This window comes from Pristiophorus japonicus, chromosome 12 (genome assembly GCF_044704955.1).
Source record: "Pristiophorus japonicus isolate sPriJap1 chromosome 12, sPriJap1.hap1, whole genome shotgun sequence".
NCBI lineage: Eukaryota > Metazoa > Chordata > Chondrichthyes > Pristiophoridae > Pristiophorus > Pristiophorus japonicus.
The window spans coordinates 163814012-163830897 of NC_091988.1; the positions used below are offsets into that span (position 1 = coordinate 163814012).

At 44.7% G+C, this 16886-nt stretch overlaps 1 protein-coding gene across 1 annotated transcript; it reads right to left on the reverse strand.

Annotated features, from left to right (window-relative positions):
• Positions 1–13833: 13833 nt before the first annotated feature.
• On the reverse strand, positions 13834–14992 carry LOC139277033 (P2Y purinoceptor 1-like). Its single transcript, XM_070895035.1, has one exon. It carries the CDS (start codon positions 14989–14991, stop codon positions 13930–13932), a length of 1062 nt encoding a protein of 353 aa, XP_070751136.1. The 5' UTR covers position 14992; the 3' UTR covers positions 13834–13929.
• Positions 14993–16886: the final 1894 nt, after the last annotated feature.

A 16886-nucleotide genomic window follows, 5' to 3' on the forward strand; every position in this document is an offset into this window, starting at 1 on the left:
TTACCTCTTTCCAAATGCACTGCGATGACATCCTTAATAATTGATTCCATCATTTTACCCACTACCGATGTCAGGCTGACCGGTCTGTAATTCCCTGTTTTCTCTCTCCCTCCTTTTTTAAAAAGTGGGGTTAGATTGGCTACCCTCCACTCCATAGGAACTGATCCAGAGTCAATGGAATGTTGGAAAATGACTGTCAATGCATCCACTATTTCCAAGGCCACCTCCTTAAGTACTCTGGGATGCAGTCCACCAGGCCCTGGAGATTTATCGGCCTTCAATCCCATCAATTTTCCCAACACAATTTCCCGACTAATAAGGATTTCCCTCAGTTCCTCCTCCTTACTAGACCCTCTGACCACTTTTATATCCGGAAGGTTGTTTGTGTCCTCCTCAGTGAATACCGAACCAAAGCACTTGTTCAATTGGTCCGCCATTTCTTTGTTCCCCGTTATGACTTCCCCTGATTCTGACTGCAGGGGACCTACGTTTGTCTTTACTAACCTTTTTCTCTTTACATATCTATAGAAACTTTTGCAATCCGTCTTAGTTCTTATCGAGAGGAGTGTTACCATATCACAAAAGTTTCATGTTACTGAATCTATCTAAGCTACCTAGTATCAGTTCAGGGCCTGACTTAGATATTCTCTTGTGTATAGTGGTGCTGAACACTCCCATAAGTTTTCTGAGCATTTTAAATACAAAATGCTTCAGAGCCAGAGGAACTGGATAGAATTTGTTCATCTATTTGACAAGTGAACTGGAAGAAATTAAATCAGAAATATAAGAACATAAGAACATAAGAAATAGGAGCAAAAGAAAGCCATACGGCCCCTCGGGCCTGCTGCGCCATTTAATACGATCATGGCTGATCCGATCATGGACTCAGGTCCACTTCCCTGCCTGTTCTCCATAACCCTTTATTCCCTTATTGTTTAAGAAACTGTCTATTTCTTTCTTAAATTTATTCAATGTCCCAGCTTGCACAGCTCTCTGAGGCAGCGATTTCCATAGATCCACAACCCTCAGAGAAGAAATTTCTCCTCATCTCAGTTTTAAATGGGCGGCCCCTTATTCTAAGATTATGCCCCCTAGTTCTAGTAGTGTACTTCAATGAAACCAGTGATGCAATGCTTCCTATGTTTACTATAACCCTTTTTATGATTGCTTCAAATGCAGAGAATTGTACTGAATTCCAACTACAATAAATTACTCTTGAAATAAAATAGCTTCCTTTCTTAAACAAATTCAATTAATCATTAAGCAGATGGTCCACTGGATCAAATTCTACACCTCCCACATATAGGCCCCAAGTTTCGGCATCAGTTGCTCCTGATTTTTAAGGAGCAACTGGTGTAGAATGGAGTATCTTAGACATCGGAATTCTTGGCATTTAGTTTGCTCCAGTTCTAGTCAGTTAGAACAGTTTCACTTTGGAACAGAATTGTTTTTTCAAAAGGGGGCGTGTCCAGCCACTTACGCCTGTTTTCAAAGTTTCGGCAGTGAAAACTTACTCCAAACTAACTTAAAATGGAGTAAGTGAAGATTTTTGTACGCTCGAAAAAACCTTGTCTACACTTTAGAAAATCAGGCGTAAGTTACAAATTAGGTGTAGGGAACGAGGTGGGGGTGGGGGAGGGTGGGAAGGGAAGTCATTAAATTCTACAATCAATCCTTAGTTATACTTATACAAATATTATACAAATAAATCCAACCTGAATAAAAATTTATAAGCAAAGAAAAGATTAAATAAACCATGTTCCTACCTGTGTGAAATAGCAGCAGCCTTCGAGCTGATGTGCTTCAGGCAGGCCTTTCATGTTGGAGACAGGCAGGGGTGTGGCGTCAGTGTCTCAACGGCAGCGGCAGCAAGCAGCCTTCGAGCTGAGCTGTGGTGATTGAGGCAGGCCTTCATTCTCTTCATGGCTGGCCGCGAAGAAGCAACACCGGACGGACTCGATGCAATTCGGCCATGAGATAGCAGTGGCGTCAGTGGCTGGCCGGCAGCCGAAGAATCAGCAGCGGACCGACGTGAGGCCATTAGGCCATGAGATAGCAGCAGCGTCAGTGGCTGGCCGGCAGCCAGCCGAAGAATCAGCAGCGGACTGACGTGAGGACATTCGGCCATGAGATAGCAGCGGCGTCAGTGGCTGACCGGCAGCCGAAGAATCAACACAGGACACACGCAGCTCATTAAGGTTCTTGAGACCATTCAGCCACGCTTTAGGGGCGGCGTCAGTGGCTGGCCGGCAGCCAAAGAATCAGCAGCGGACGGACGTGAGGCCATTCGGCCATAGGATATCAGCGGCGTCAGTGGCTGGCCGGCAGCCGAAGAATCAACACCTGACACACGCAGCTCTTTATGGTGCTTGAGGCCATTCGGCCACGCTTAAGGGGCGGCGTCAGTGGCTCGACAGCAGCCGAGTCCTTTTAAAAATGGCCGAGTGCCAATGTTTGTTTGACACTGCGCGTGCGCGCACGCTCCAACGCGAATGCGCAGGGTTGCCGGCACCACGAAGGCTCATTTAAATTGGACCCGCCCCCCACTACTTACAGAATCGGCGCGAGTGTTTGGCTCCGCCCCCCGCTGAGAAGAGCGCGCCGCGCCAAGTTGAGATCAAGCTCAGAGGAGCTGGAGAATATTGGAGTTTTTTTTTAGCGCACTTTTAGGCGCGAAGAATAGGCGTCCAGCTCGGAGGTGTGCCGTTTTTGGCGCGGGCCGAAACCTGGGGCCATATAACCCCAACACAAAACAAATCACAATATTAAAGAAAAACATGTTTTTCCTGATCAAATTACATACAGTGCTCAACTCTGGCAGAGGAAACACAGCAACAGCCAGGATGTTGTAAACAGGAAACACAATTTACAGGGGAAAAAAGTAATAGCTTTAATTTCACATACAATAGTGGCTGATTCGTGGTTGGTTGCTCAGCCCTACAAATTGATCACTGTATTAATGTTAAAAGTGAAATTAGCTTTAATATAAGATTGAAGTGTTTAGAAGTTGGAGGCATGCAGAGCACTCACTAAGGTAAACTTTTGCCAGACTCCAGACTGTTGGCATGGGCTTGAATGTTGTGGCCTGAGGTTCTCTTTGCCCAATTTCCTTAGCCCAATTTTTGTGAGGTGCGATTTGGGATGAAAGAATGAAGCTACTCACATGTGTGGCTTCATTGAAATACTTAAATACAATATAAAATGCTAACAATGTTATGAGGTTGGGCGAAGCTCTGCCCACAGCCTCCTTTATTCATAAAAACTGGGCGCACCAGAGAGTTTGGAAGTTGGCGTGCTCAAGAAGTGCTCCGGTTGCTCCATACTCATTTGTAACAGGAACTGAAGAGGTCTTATTAAAAAAATTACAGTTTATATGTTGTTGCCGGTTTCCCAATTTCCACTCCCCAGATTTTCTTTCTCCCGCCCTCTTTAATACCCCTTTCCCCAGGAGAAACAGCTGGTGCTTCACAGGCAGCTAGCAGCCCTACACAGACTGTTGGTACCCAAAGTTCTGGCCTCTGACCTTTCCAGTGTGTCATGAGTGATATCCGGAAGTTTCAGGAATTATTTAAATGAATTGATTTTGTTTTATCAGCTCAGCTCAAGGTCAGTTCACTCTATGCAGGAACGTGCAGCAGCTAAGGGTTATTATTTAAAATTGAGTGAAAACAAGAGGGACCTTGGATGAAATTCCATAGGTCCCTGTCACATAAATGTTGAAGGCATTGGTGAACTTCAGTGCCACTGGTAGTGCAACATGATGACTAACGATCCCAATGTGGTGCAGAGGTAAACCATGCCTAAAACCTTTCCTATTTAGGAGTCATGCTCAATCACACTATCATATAGACAGCATCTCCAGAACCTTGGAAGAAACTAAAGCGTATGGTCAACCTGATCCAGAAACCCGCCGGATCCACATGGGGAGTAGATGATCAAACCTTGCATATAGCAACACTTGCCCTGGTGTACTCTATAGCAGAGTTCTGCTCTCCAGCATGGCTATCAAGTCCGCATGTAAAATCTATTGAGGTCTAGTTGAACTCTACTATGAGAATTATCACCAGTATACTTTTATTGACACCAACAACTTGGCTGCCCATGCTTGCAAACATCGCATCAACGCACCTACACAGTGAATTTGCGGTCTCCAGAGAATACAACCGCTAGGCGAGCAAAGACATGCCGATCTAGGTTGACTTGACCAATCTACCACCAATCCATCTCAAATCTAGAAGGCCATTTTGGACCATCCCCTCAGCCTTGATGACGGATGGCAAAATGCTTAGAAGTACTGCAACATAACCAATGGATTCCTTATTGAGGACCCCACAGTGCAACCTGAAGGATCAAATCTTCCTTACAATGGACAGCCATCAACCACCTCAGAACTGGTCATGGTAGATGCTGCCACCTTCTCCATGGATGGAAGATTAAAGCATCCCGATCATGCAACTGCAGAGCTCCTAATCAGAACCTGGAGCACATCATCAAACACTGTCCTCAGAGGAAATTTGCAGGCAGACTACAAGATATGAACACTTTTACACCAGAAGCTTTGGCCTGGATATCTGACTTAGATATTGATATTTAATGTGTTTTTTGCCACTACCATATAAAGAAGAAAACAGGCTCTGCGGGTCTTCTTGGGTCAGCCGGGCACCACAGTTATAGTTCATCTGCTAAACTTGAATCTCCTCAGGCACAGCTCTTCCATCATGTTCAACCATCTGACTCCATTGCAGTAGAATTGCTGTCTTGAGTAATTCCTGCTGTGAGTCCTGAGCCTCCTATATTGTTTGTGCCCCTTGGTTTCTTTCTGCTTCTCCTCCATTAAGAGCTCCAGCAATGGCTGCTGAACCTAAGCTGTGGGTCAGAAAACTCCTCTGTAGTACACACTTCTGTAATTGCTGTGCTAACACTTCCAAATCTTCCCATTCGTTCAGCTAATGTCAGGTGTGACCTGGCACTTTTCAAAGAGCCACTTATTATTGTACATGACCTTCCGATAATAGGCCTTCAACAAGGCTTTTTTCCCAACATTTCTGTTAAGGTTCATTAATCCATTTTTGAAAGGGTTGCAATCCCTTAATCTGTTAACACTTTTCAGAGGTTTCCATGGTCAAAGACTGCTAGCCAATATCACTAATTGTATTGCTTTTTCGGGTGGCCTGTTGTGCAGATATTAAAGTACCTATTTTAGCACAGCTCCAGAAAACAACAAACTCAAGGGTGAACAGCCATTTAACTGTTGACTAGAGCATCAACAGTACCTGCCAATGTCATATTTCCTGCAGTGCTAAATTGGAATTTTTTTGTACTTTTTATTTATAGGTTCATCATTCACAGAATAAGGTATAAAAATAACAGTAACATGAGAAAGTACAAATGCAAGCACAAAATGACAATATATTGAACAAAATGTACAGTAACATGATGGCATGAGCATGACACAAACTGAGCCGTTGTATATACAAAATTACTTCCAAGATACTATAGCATGGTAATAAATTTCCTTTAATTAGTCCTTGCACCAAGATTAAGGGACTTTCTGGGCAACAACACGACAGTCATTGCTGCTAACAGGTTAGACATATTGGTCCAACTGTCAGTGGTGAACGAACGACACACACCATTCAATAAGCTTACAGTTGCCCATAGACTTTTCGTGGGCTTTTGAGTGACAACTTATGGTCATTGGGAGTCCGATACATCATGGCACCCTCGAGAGGAGATCTGGGACCTGTGTGAACAGGGAAGGCAATAGCATGTCTTTTCAACCAATCAGATTGGAGAATCCTTACTTTGATATGCAGAGTCTAAACCAGGACTTATCAGTTAGAATTTTTAATTTAACGTAAAATTATGTCCAGAAAGCAAAATCACCTTCAACTATTCAAATGCTCTCCTGGTCGGCCTTCCGGCATCCACCCTCGATAAAAACAGCTCATTCAAAACTCTGCTGCCTGTATCCTATCCCACATGAAGTCCAACTCAACAACCACCCCTGTGATCTCTGAAAGAAGACTTACATTTATATTACGCCTTTCACAACCACCGGACGTCTCAAAGCACTTTACAGCCAATGAAATACTTTTGGAATGTAATCACTGTTGTAATGTGGGAAAATCACTGCCCAAAATTAACTTCCGGTCCTCCAATGCCTCAAATTTAAAATTCTCATCTTTGTGTTTAAGTCCCTTTATAGGCTCGTCCACCCCTATCTTTGTAACTTTCTCCAACTCTACAACCCTCCAAGAACTCTGCGTTTCTCCAACTCTGGCCTCTTGTGCATCCCCCTCCCTGCAATCCACTAACTCTGGCCACTTGTGCATCCCACTCCCTGCAATCCACCATGAGTAGCCAAGCTTTCCCCCTTCTCGGTCCTATGCTCTGGACTCATATCTGGCGCGATATAAATACAAGCTGTTGTTTTTGTAAACACTGATGGAACTATTCAAAGCTTCACTCACACAAGATGGTATAAAAAGGATAAACTACAAAGCACAGTGGTTAAGAAACCTCACCTCATCAGACCTGAGTCCACCGAGAATAAGTAATATTCCATCTGTCATTGTGCTCCATGCGTAAATGTACATTAACAGTGTGTCATTACAGAGGTTGCTACAACAGAGAGGTAAGCATTCGGTGTGTACTCTACCACAACAACATGCAATTATATAATGCCCCTAATAGTTTTACAGATCTGAGAATGAAAAAAATGACAAATGGAAAGAGAAAACAGGTTAAATGGAGTTAGGGGCAGGTCTGAAAGAACAGTTCAAAACAAATGCCTTTAGTGGACTTGTGAAAACTGAAGATCTGAGGAAGAAGAACTTTGGAAGGGAGTTTGAAGAGCGGGTCATGGTGGCTGAAAGAGTGGCCACAAATGGTGGAAGGAGTGGGAAGTGGAACGAGCAGTACATCAATGTCAGAAGAGCCATGGGTGTGAGCAGAGATACAGAGCTGAAGGAGAATGTGGTGGGTTATGTGAGCATTGGAAGATAAGGAAAAGAATCTTCAAATTGGGGAGCCAGTGGGAGTGTAGCGAGGGCCTGACTAATGGCAGTGAGAGGCTTTGAGTGAGAAAGGACACAACAGTTACAATTGTCATATAGTTTTGTGTCTCTAACAACTTTCTCAGTGAAATTAGTCAAACAGTCTCAGTCTTTTCCTTCTGGAACATAAAGACACAGCACAAAGTCGCCTTCAGATCTAATTCTGATCAAAACCAATTCACTTTCTTTGCTCACAGAGCCCATGACATTAGCTATAGCAGCGTAACAACTGGATAAAAAGAAAGACCATGCCTTCACGACCACCCAACGTCCCAAAGCGCTTTACAGCCAATTAAGTACGTTTTTTTTGTAAGTGTAGTCACTGTTGTACTGTATGAATCGAGGCAGACATAAACATAAGAACATAAGAATTAGGAACAGGAGTAGGCCATCTAGCCCCTCGAGTCTGCTCCGCCATTCAACAAGATCATGGCTGATCTGGCCGTTGACTCAGCTCCACTTACCCGCCTGCTCCCCATAATCCTTAATTCCCTTATTTGTTAAAAATCTATCTATCTGTGATTTGAATACATTCAATGAGCTAGCCTCAACTGCTTCCTTGGGCAGAGAATTCCAGATTCACAACCCTCTGGGAGAAGAAATTCCTTCTCAACTCGTTTTTTTTAATTGGCTCCCCCGTATTTTGAGGCTGTGCCCCCTAGTTCCAGTCTCCCCTACCAGTGGAAACAACCTCTCTGCCTCTATCTTGTCTATCCCTTTCATTATTTTAAATGTTTCTATAAGATCACCCCTCATCCTTCTGAACTCCAACGAGTAAAGACCCAGTCTACTCAATCTATCATCATAAGGTAACCCCCTCATCTCCGGAATCAGCCTAGTGAATCGTCTCTGTACCCCCTCCAAAGCTAGTATATCCTTCCTTAAGTAAGGTGACCAAAACTGCACGCAGTACTCCAGGTGCGGCCTCACCAATACCCTGTACAGTTGCAGCAGGACCTCCCTGCTTTTGTACTCCATCCCTCTCGCAATGAAGGCCAACATTCCATTCGACTTCCTGATTACCCTCTGCACCTGCAAACTAACTTTTTTTTGGGATTCATGCACAAGGACATCCGGTCCAGGGTGTCCTTGGAGATGGAGCACGCGGTGTCCACTGGTACGCTCGCGGCCTTCCGCGAGAGGTGGGCACCGGAGGGACTGGAGTGCATCATCACGCCCGGCAACCAAATTTTAATTTGATTTTACGTTTTAAAGTTTAATTTGTTTTAATTGCCGGTGCTTTTAGTGTCCCCCTCCCCTTTTATAGGGGGCACTTGGAAAAATGTGATTTTAGCGCCCCAAAAAAAAAAAGAAATAAAAACACAAAAAAGCGGGGGAAAAAAAGGGGCCTTGAAAATGTCTGCTGTGTCATCCAGGGCGGGTGGCACGGTTTAATGTTTATGTTTTTTTTCAGGTAAACTCAAAAAGAGTTTCATGCACAAGGACCCCCAGGTCTCTCTGCACCGCAGCATGTTGTAATTTCTCCCCATTCAAATAATATTCCCTTTTACTGTTTTTTTTCCCCAAGGTGGATGACCTCACACTTTCTGACATTGTATTCCATCTGCCAAACCTTAGCCCATTCGCTTAACCTATCTAAATCTCTTTGCAGCCTCTCTGTGTCCTCTACACAACCCGCTTTCCCACTAATCTTTGTGTCATCTGCAAATTTTGTTACACTACACTCTGTCCCCTCTTCCAGGTCATCTATGTATATTGTAAACAGTTGTGGTCCCAGCACCGATCCCTGTGGCACACCACTAACCACCGATTTCCAACCCGAAAAGGACCCATTTATCCCGACTCTCTGCTTTCTGTTAGCCAGCCAATTCTTTATCCATGCTAATACATTTCCACTGACTCCGCGTACCTTTATCTTCTGCAGTAACTTTTTGTGTGGCACCTTATCGAATGCCTTTTGGAAATCTAAATACACCACATCCATTGGTACACCTCTATCAACCATGCTCGTTATATCCTCAAAGAATTCCAGTAAATTAGTTAAACATGATTTCCCCTTCATGAATCCATGCTGCGTCTGCTTGATTGCACTATTCCTCTCCAGATGTCCCGCTATTTCTTCCTTAATGATAGTTTCAAGCATTTTCCCCACTACAGATGTTAAACTAACCGGCCTATAGTTACCTGCCTTTTATCTGCCCCCTTTTTTAAACAGAGGCGTTACATTAGCTGCTTTCCAATCCGCTGGTACCTCCCCAGAGTCCAGAGAATTTTGGTAGATTATAACGAATGCATCTGCTATAACTTCCGCCATCTCTTTTAATACCCTGGGATGCATTTCATCAGGACCAGGGGACTTGTCTACCTTGAGTCCCATTAGCCTGTCCAGCACTATCCCCTTAGTGATAGTGATTGTCTCAAGGTCCTCCCTTCCCACATTCCTGTGACCAGCAATTTCTGGCATGGTTTCTGTGTGACCAAAGCAAAATAATTGTTTAAGGTCTCAGCCATTTCCACATTTCCCATTATTAAATCCCGCTTCTCATCTTCTAAGGGACCAACATTTACTTTAGTCACTCTTTTCCGTTTTATATATCTGTAAAAGCTTTTACTATCCGTTTTTATGTTTTGCGCAAGTTTACCTTCATAATCTATCTTTCCTTTCTTTATTGCTTTCTTAGTCATTCTATGCTGTCGTTTAAAATTTTCCCAAACTTCTATTTTCCCACTAACCTTGGCCACCTTATACGCATTGGTTTTTAATTTGATATTCTCCTTTATTTCCTTGGTTATCCATGGCTGGTTATCCCTTCTCTTACTGCCCTTCTTTTTCACTGGAATATATTTTTGTTGAGCACTATGAAAGAGCTCCTTAAAAGTCCTTCACTGTTCCTCAATTGTGCCACCGTTTAGTCTGTGTTTCCAGTCTACTTCAGCCAACTCTGCCCTCATTCCACTGTAGTCCCCTTTGTTTAAGCATAGTACGCTCGTTTGAGACACTACTTCCTCACCCTCAATCTGTATTACAAATTCAACCATACTGTGATCACTCATTCCGAGAGGATCTTTTACTAGGAGATCGTTTATTATTCCTGTCTCATTACACAGGACCAGATCTAATATAGCTTGCTCCCTTGTAGGTTCTGTAACATACTGTTCTAAGAAACAATCTATGCATTCTATGAATTCCTCCTCCAGGCTACCCCATGCGATTTGATTTGACCAATCGATATGTAGGTTAAAATCCCCCATGATTACTGCCGTTCCTTTTTCACATGCCTCCATTATTCCCTTGATTATTGCCCGCCCCACCGTGAAGTTATTATTTGGGGGCTTATAAACTACGCCCACCAGTGACTTTTTCCCCTTACTATCTCTAATCTCCACCCACAATGATTCAACATTTTGTTCATTAGAGCCAATATCATCTCTCACAACTGCCCTGATATCATCTTTTATTAACAGAGCTACCCCACCTCCTTTCCCTTCTTGTCTATCTTTCCGAATCATCAGATACCCCTGTATGTTTAATTCACAGTCTTGGCCACCCTGCAACGGCCACCAAATCATACCCATTTGTAATGATTTGTGCCATCAACTCATTTACTTTATTTCCACACAGCAAGCTCTCACAAACAGCAATGTGATAATGACCAGATAATCTTTTTTAGTGATGTTGATTGAGATCGCAATATTGGCCATGACACCAGGATAACTCCTCTGCTCTTCTTTAAAATAGTGCCATGGGATCTTTTACATCTATTTGGGAGAACAGATGGGGCCTCATTTTAGAAACATAGAAAATAGGTGCAGGAGTAGGCCATTCAGCCGTTCGAGGCTGCACCGCCATTCAATGAGTTCATGGCAGAACATACAACTTCAGTACTCCATTCCTGCTTTCTCACCATACCCCTTGATTCCCCTAGTAGTAAGGACTATATCTAACTCCTTTTTGAATATATTTAGTGAATTGGCCTCAACAACTTTCTGTGGTAGAGAATTCCACAGGTTCACGCTCTCTGGGTGAAGAAGTTTCTCCTCATCTCGGTCCTAATTAGCTTACCCCTTATCCTTAGACTGTGACCCCTGGTTCTGGACTTCCCCAACATTGGGAACATTCTTCTTGCATCTAACCTGTCTAAACCTGTCAGAATTTTAAACGTTTCTATGAGATCCCCTCTCATTCTTCTGAACTCCAGTGAATACAAGCCTAGTTGATCCAGTCTTTCTTGATATGTCAGTCCCGCCATCCCGGGAATCAGTCTGGTGAACCTTCGCTGCACTCCCTCAATAGCAAGAATGTCCTTCCTCAAGTTAGGAGACCAAAACTGTACACAATACTCCAGGTGTGGCCTCACCAAGGCCCTGTACAACTGTAGTAACACCTCCCTGCCCCTGTACTCAAATTCCCTCGCTATGAAGGCCAACATGCCATTTGCTTTCTTAACCGCCTGCTGTACCTGCATGCCAACCTTCAATGACTGATGTACCATGACACCCAGGTCTCGTTGCACCTCCCCTTTTCCTAATCTGTCACCATTCAGATAATAGTCTGTCTCTCTGTTTTTACCACCAATAGTGGATAACCTCACATTTATCCACATTATACTTCATCTGCCACGCATTTGCCCACTCACCTAACCTATCCAAGTCACTCTGCAGCCTCATAGCATCCTCCTCGCAGCTCACACTGCCACCCAACTTAGTGTCATCCGATAATTTGGAGATACTACATTTAATCCCCTCATCTAAATCAATAATGTACAATGTAAACAGCTAGGGCCCCAGCACAGAACCTTGCGGTACGCCACTAGTAACTGCCTGCCATTCTGAAAAGTACCCATTTACTTCTACTCTTTGCTTCCTGTCTGCCATCCAGTTCTCAATTCACGTCAGCACACTACACCCAATCCCATGTGCTTTAACTTTGCACATTAATCTCTTGTCAAAAGCCTTCTGAAAGTCCAAATACACCACATCAACTGGTTCTTCCTTGCCCACTCTACTGGAAACATCCTCAAAAAATTCCAGAAGACTTGTCAAGCATGATTTCCCTTTCACAAATCCATGCTGACTTGGACCTATCAAGTCACCTTTTTCCAAATGCACTGCTATGACATCCTTAATAATTGATTCCATCATTTTACCCACTACCGATGTCAGGCTGACCGGTCTATAATTCCCTGTTTTCGCTCTCCCTCCTTTTTTAAAAAGTGGGGTTACATTGGCTACTTTCCACTCCATAGGAATAACATCTCATTTGAAAGATGGCACCTCCAACAGTGCTGTACTGAACTATCAGCCTAGATTTTTTGTGCTCAAGTCTCTGGAGTGGGACTGTGAAACCACAGCCTTCTGAGTCAGAGGTGAAAGTGCTGCCAATTGAGCAACAGCCGACACACTGATTCAGTGTAAGCTGATCTTTGACTTTGGATGCCACTGTGTCATTATGAGACTCTCGACTACATAAGCTACAACACCAGAAATCTATGTATATATGAAAAAATATTGGCAAAAAAAGAAACATGGGGTCAGATTTTGCCTTAGAAATAACAATGAGGCTATCAGCACTTACCATTATTGAAGTGTAAATCGGACAGCAACCTCCGGTGATGGTACATGTGCAGTTAAATGTGGAAATCAGGAAGATGCTGTCCGATTTGCCTTGCTCCTCCAGAAGCTGCGTTATAATACTGTCTCGCTAAGAGATTCTGCATTTAAATATAGTGAATGGCGTGAAGTTGCTGTACTTGCCTGATATATACAGACTAAACTCACCAGAAAAAATTAGGAATTGTCTATTCCAGTGTAAGTACATTTTTAACGGTGTTACAAGCAATGTTCCCCCTAATTGTTTTTTTGGGTTTGTGGCCCCTTTAAGGGGCTGTGCGGCCCATTCACAGTTCGCATGCGTGAAACTTATTGAAAGAGGCGATCCCGGGTTTTACAGGACCAGTAAACTGCTGTGTGGCCGCACAGCTTATAGGGAACGTTGGTGATCAGTCTTAATTACTGCCAAACAACCTCTCCGGCTCCAAACATGAAAATTAATTATTTTGCACTACTCATTATCACAACCTGCTTGAATTCAATGCAGTTGATCGGCAAACCTACAATTTTAAAGGGGTTTTACAAGTGTGGTCTCATTCCTACAGATCTTAATTGTTGTTGGATATTTTTTTTTAAAAACATGTTTAACAACCTTTTCGATCTCTTATCTCTTTCTCTTAATCCCATCTTTCTTTCGCTCTCTCTACTTGATTTGACATTGATTTCACTATTCTAACTGACACTTCCTCAGTGCGTTCTGACGTGAGAGCATCGACCTGAAACGTTAACTCCGTTTCTCTCTCCACAGATGCTGCCTGACCTGCTGAGTACTTCCAGCATTTTCTGTTTCTATTTCTATTTCCGATTTCCAGCATTCGCAATATCAGACTCTGCGCTGTTTATTAACATTTGTTCAATCTGATGGGTTAAGGGGATACACAGTTGCTTGCACCTGTTCACACAGGTCCCAGGTGCCCTGTAGAGGGCGCAGTGCTATTTTGGCTCAGTGAGCTCCAGTGCAAAATCCTATAGAAATTCTATGGGATGTGGAAGTGTTCACCGCTGAGAAAAATCCGACCCATGGTAATTTTGCTCCAAACGTCCATCGAAGAGAAAATTGATCTGGATCGACTATTAGGTTACATACTGCCGAAAAAAAATGATAATTTTTTTCCTTTTCGGTCTCAGTGGTATGCTGGTGGTTTGAAAGGACGCACTGCTGGCATACCACAGAGAAATGGGCGGACCTGATGCAACGACCAATTTCCGGCCCGATTTACTTTGCATTATTCTTTTTCACAATCTGCTTGAATTCAGCACAGTTGTTTGGGGGGTGGGGACCTACAATATTAAAGTGCTTTTACACGGTTGTCTCGTTGTGAGCTAGCATATTGCTTGTGATTAGATTACGTTGAGGAGTCAGATAATTGCTTCCTGTTGTGCGACTGAGAGATAGACTTATCTTTTCCTTGAATATCTTCATGTTAGTTATCATGTCACCCCTGGCTACAAAATAAACAAGGGGGTCGATGCAGCTGTTTAAACTGACCAAGCCCCTGGAGATCTGATAGACCAGGTACACGGTCCTGGTGTTTCGAAGACAGAGACCTTTCGTTTGAAAATACCTGGAGTGCAAATTAAGGTATCGCAAAACATGGTAAGGTGTGAAGCAAACCGAAAATACCACCATAACAATGATGGCCAGGCTCCGGGATCGTTCCTTCAGAGTAATGTCCAGGTTGTTGTTTCTGGTGAGGACCACAGCGATTTGACAATAACAGCCCAGGATGACGAGGAATGGGATCACAAACCCAGTGACAGAAATGACCTGAATGTACAGCAGGTAGTCTGTCAATTCTTCATTCCCCGTAGTGTCGTGGCATTTTGCACGAGCGGCGTTGGTTTTGGTGAAGTATAAATCCACCGAGGTTTGGATTAGGACCAGCCCCCAGACCAAGATACTGATCAGCGCCGAGTGTCGGCGTCTCCACCGGCCAATCACCTTCATGGGGTACACGATGCCCAGGTAGCGCTGGACACTGATACAAGTGAGGAATCCGATGCTCCCGTACAAGTTCAGGTGGAAAACCAGCCTCGTTATCCGGCAAAAGTCTTCCCCAAAAATCCAGCGGCCATGACTGGCATAGTAGGACACTAGGAAGGGCAGGGTGATGACATACAGCAGATCTGCCAAGCCTAGGTTAAACACGAACACGTTCACGCTGGTCCACTTCCTCCGCTGCAGACACAAGGAGACCAGCACTGAGCAATTTGTGCAGAACCCCACCACGAAGACAATGATGTATATTGGTGGGATGAACTTGTACTGAAATGTCTTGTTGACTTCACATTCTGCTGTTTGGTTCAGTTGTTTGAAGCCAGACGTTGACGAAACTGCAATCGAAGTGTTTACCTCCGCCATTCTGACTGTCCGGTAACACGAGTCTTTCAATCGGAAAATCCTGACACATCGAAGCTTGAAGGTAATGCTCAATTGTCCCATGCACCTACGAACAATCCAACCTCAGTTACGGAAATTAGATCTGGCGTTCACGATTGGCGATGTGTACAACAACAGGATGCAGGAGTGGCTGGATTATCTGGGTAGTTCAGGCATTCAATGACAAAACCACACCCCCCCCCAGGCATTCTAAAATCAGTTGCATGCAAATTCCTATTACAGAACTAAAAATATCATCATCATCATTATCATAGGCAATCCCTCGGAATCGAGGAAGACTTGCTTCCACTCTTAACATGAGTTCTTAGGTGGCTGAACAGTCCAATACGTGAATCACAGTCACTGTCACAAGTGGGACAAATAGTCGTTGAGGGAAGGGGTGGGTGGGACTGGTTTGCCCCAGGCTCTTTCCGCTGCCTGCACTTGATTGCTGCATGCTTTCGGCGACGAGACTCGAGGTGCTCAGCGCCCTCCCAGATGCACTTCCTCCACTTAGGGTGGTCTTTGGCCAGGGTCTCCCAGGTGTCAGTGGGGATGTTGCACTTTATCAGGGAGGCTGTGAGGATGTCTTTGTAACATTTCAGCTGCCCACCTTTGGCTCGTTTGCCATGAAGGAGTTCTAAATAGAGCGCTTGCTTTGGGAGTCTCGTGTCTGGCATGTGAACTATGTGGCCTGCCCAGCAGAGCTGATCAAGTGTGGTCAGTGCTTTGATGCTGGGGATGTTAGCCTGGTCGAGGACGCTGATGTTGGTGCGTCTGTTCTCCCAGGGGATTTGTAGGATCTTGCAGAGACATCGTTGGTGGTATTTCTCCAGTGACTTGAGGTGTCTACTGTACATGGTCCATGTTTCTGAGTCATAGGGTGCCGGATATTACTACAGCCCTGTAGACCTGATGGCAGTTTTGAGGGCCTGGTCTTCAAACACTCTTTTCCTCCGGCGGCCGAAGGCTGCACTGGCGCACTGGAGGCGTGTTGGATTTCATCGTCAATGCCTGCTCTTGTTGATAGGAGGCTCCCGAGGTATGGGAAGTGGTCCACGTTGTCCAGGGTTGCACCGTGGATCTTGATGACTGGGGGGCAGTGCTGTGCAGTAAGGACAGGCTGGTGGAGGACCTTTGTCATGCTGATGTTTTGCGTAAGGCACATGCTTTCATACGCCTCAGTAAATATGTTGACTATGTCCTGGAGTTCAGCCTCTGTATGTGAGCAGACACAGGCATCATCCGCATACTGTAGCTCGACGACAGAGGTTGGGGTGGTCTTGGACCTGGCCTGGAGATGGCGTAGATTGAACAGCTTCCCACTCGGTCTGTAGTTTAATTCCACTCAAGCGGGGAGCATGTTGACTGTGAGGTGGAGCCTGGCAGTGAGGAAGATTGAGAAGATGGTTGGGGCGATGACGCAGCCCTGTTTGACCCTGGTCTGGATGTGGATTGAGTCTGTAATGGATCTGTTGGTAAGGATCACAGCCTGCATGTCGTCGTGGAGCAGGCGGAGGATGGTGACGAACTTTTGGGGGCATCCGAAGCAGAGGAGGCTGCACCATAGACCCTCGCGACATGTGGATGAACAACCTGCGGCCATCTCTATTGAGATGGATGCGGCACTGGGACCAAGCGGTGTGCAGGTGGTGATGCCAAGGCGCGAAATGTTGCAAATGCCTACCATGGAGGGCCAGATGGAGAGCTTGATATCCCTGTGCAGGGAGACGGTCATGATTGGTCACGACCTTATCCAGGGTTTTGCGGGTTTCTCCGCAAACTGGAGCCAGTTCTCCACGAACTGGAGCCAGTTTCCAGCAACCTGGAGCGAGTTCAGCACGAACTTCTTCAACTGGTCTTCTGTGCAAGCACAG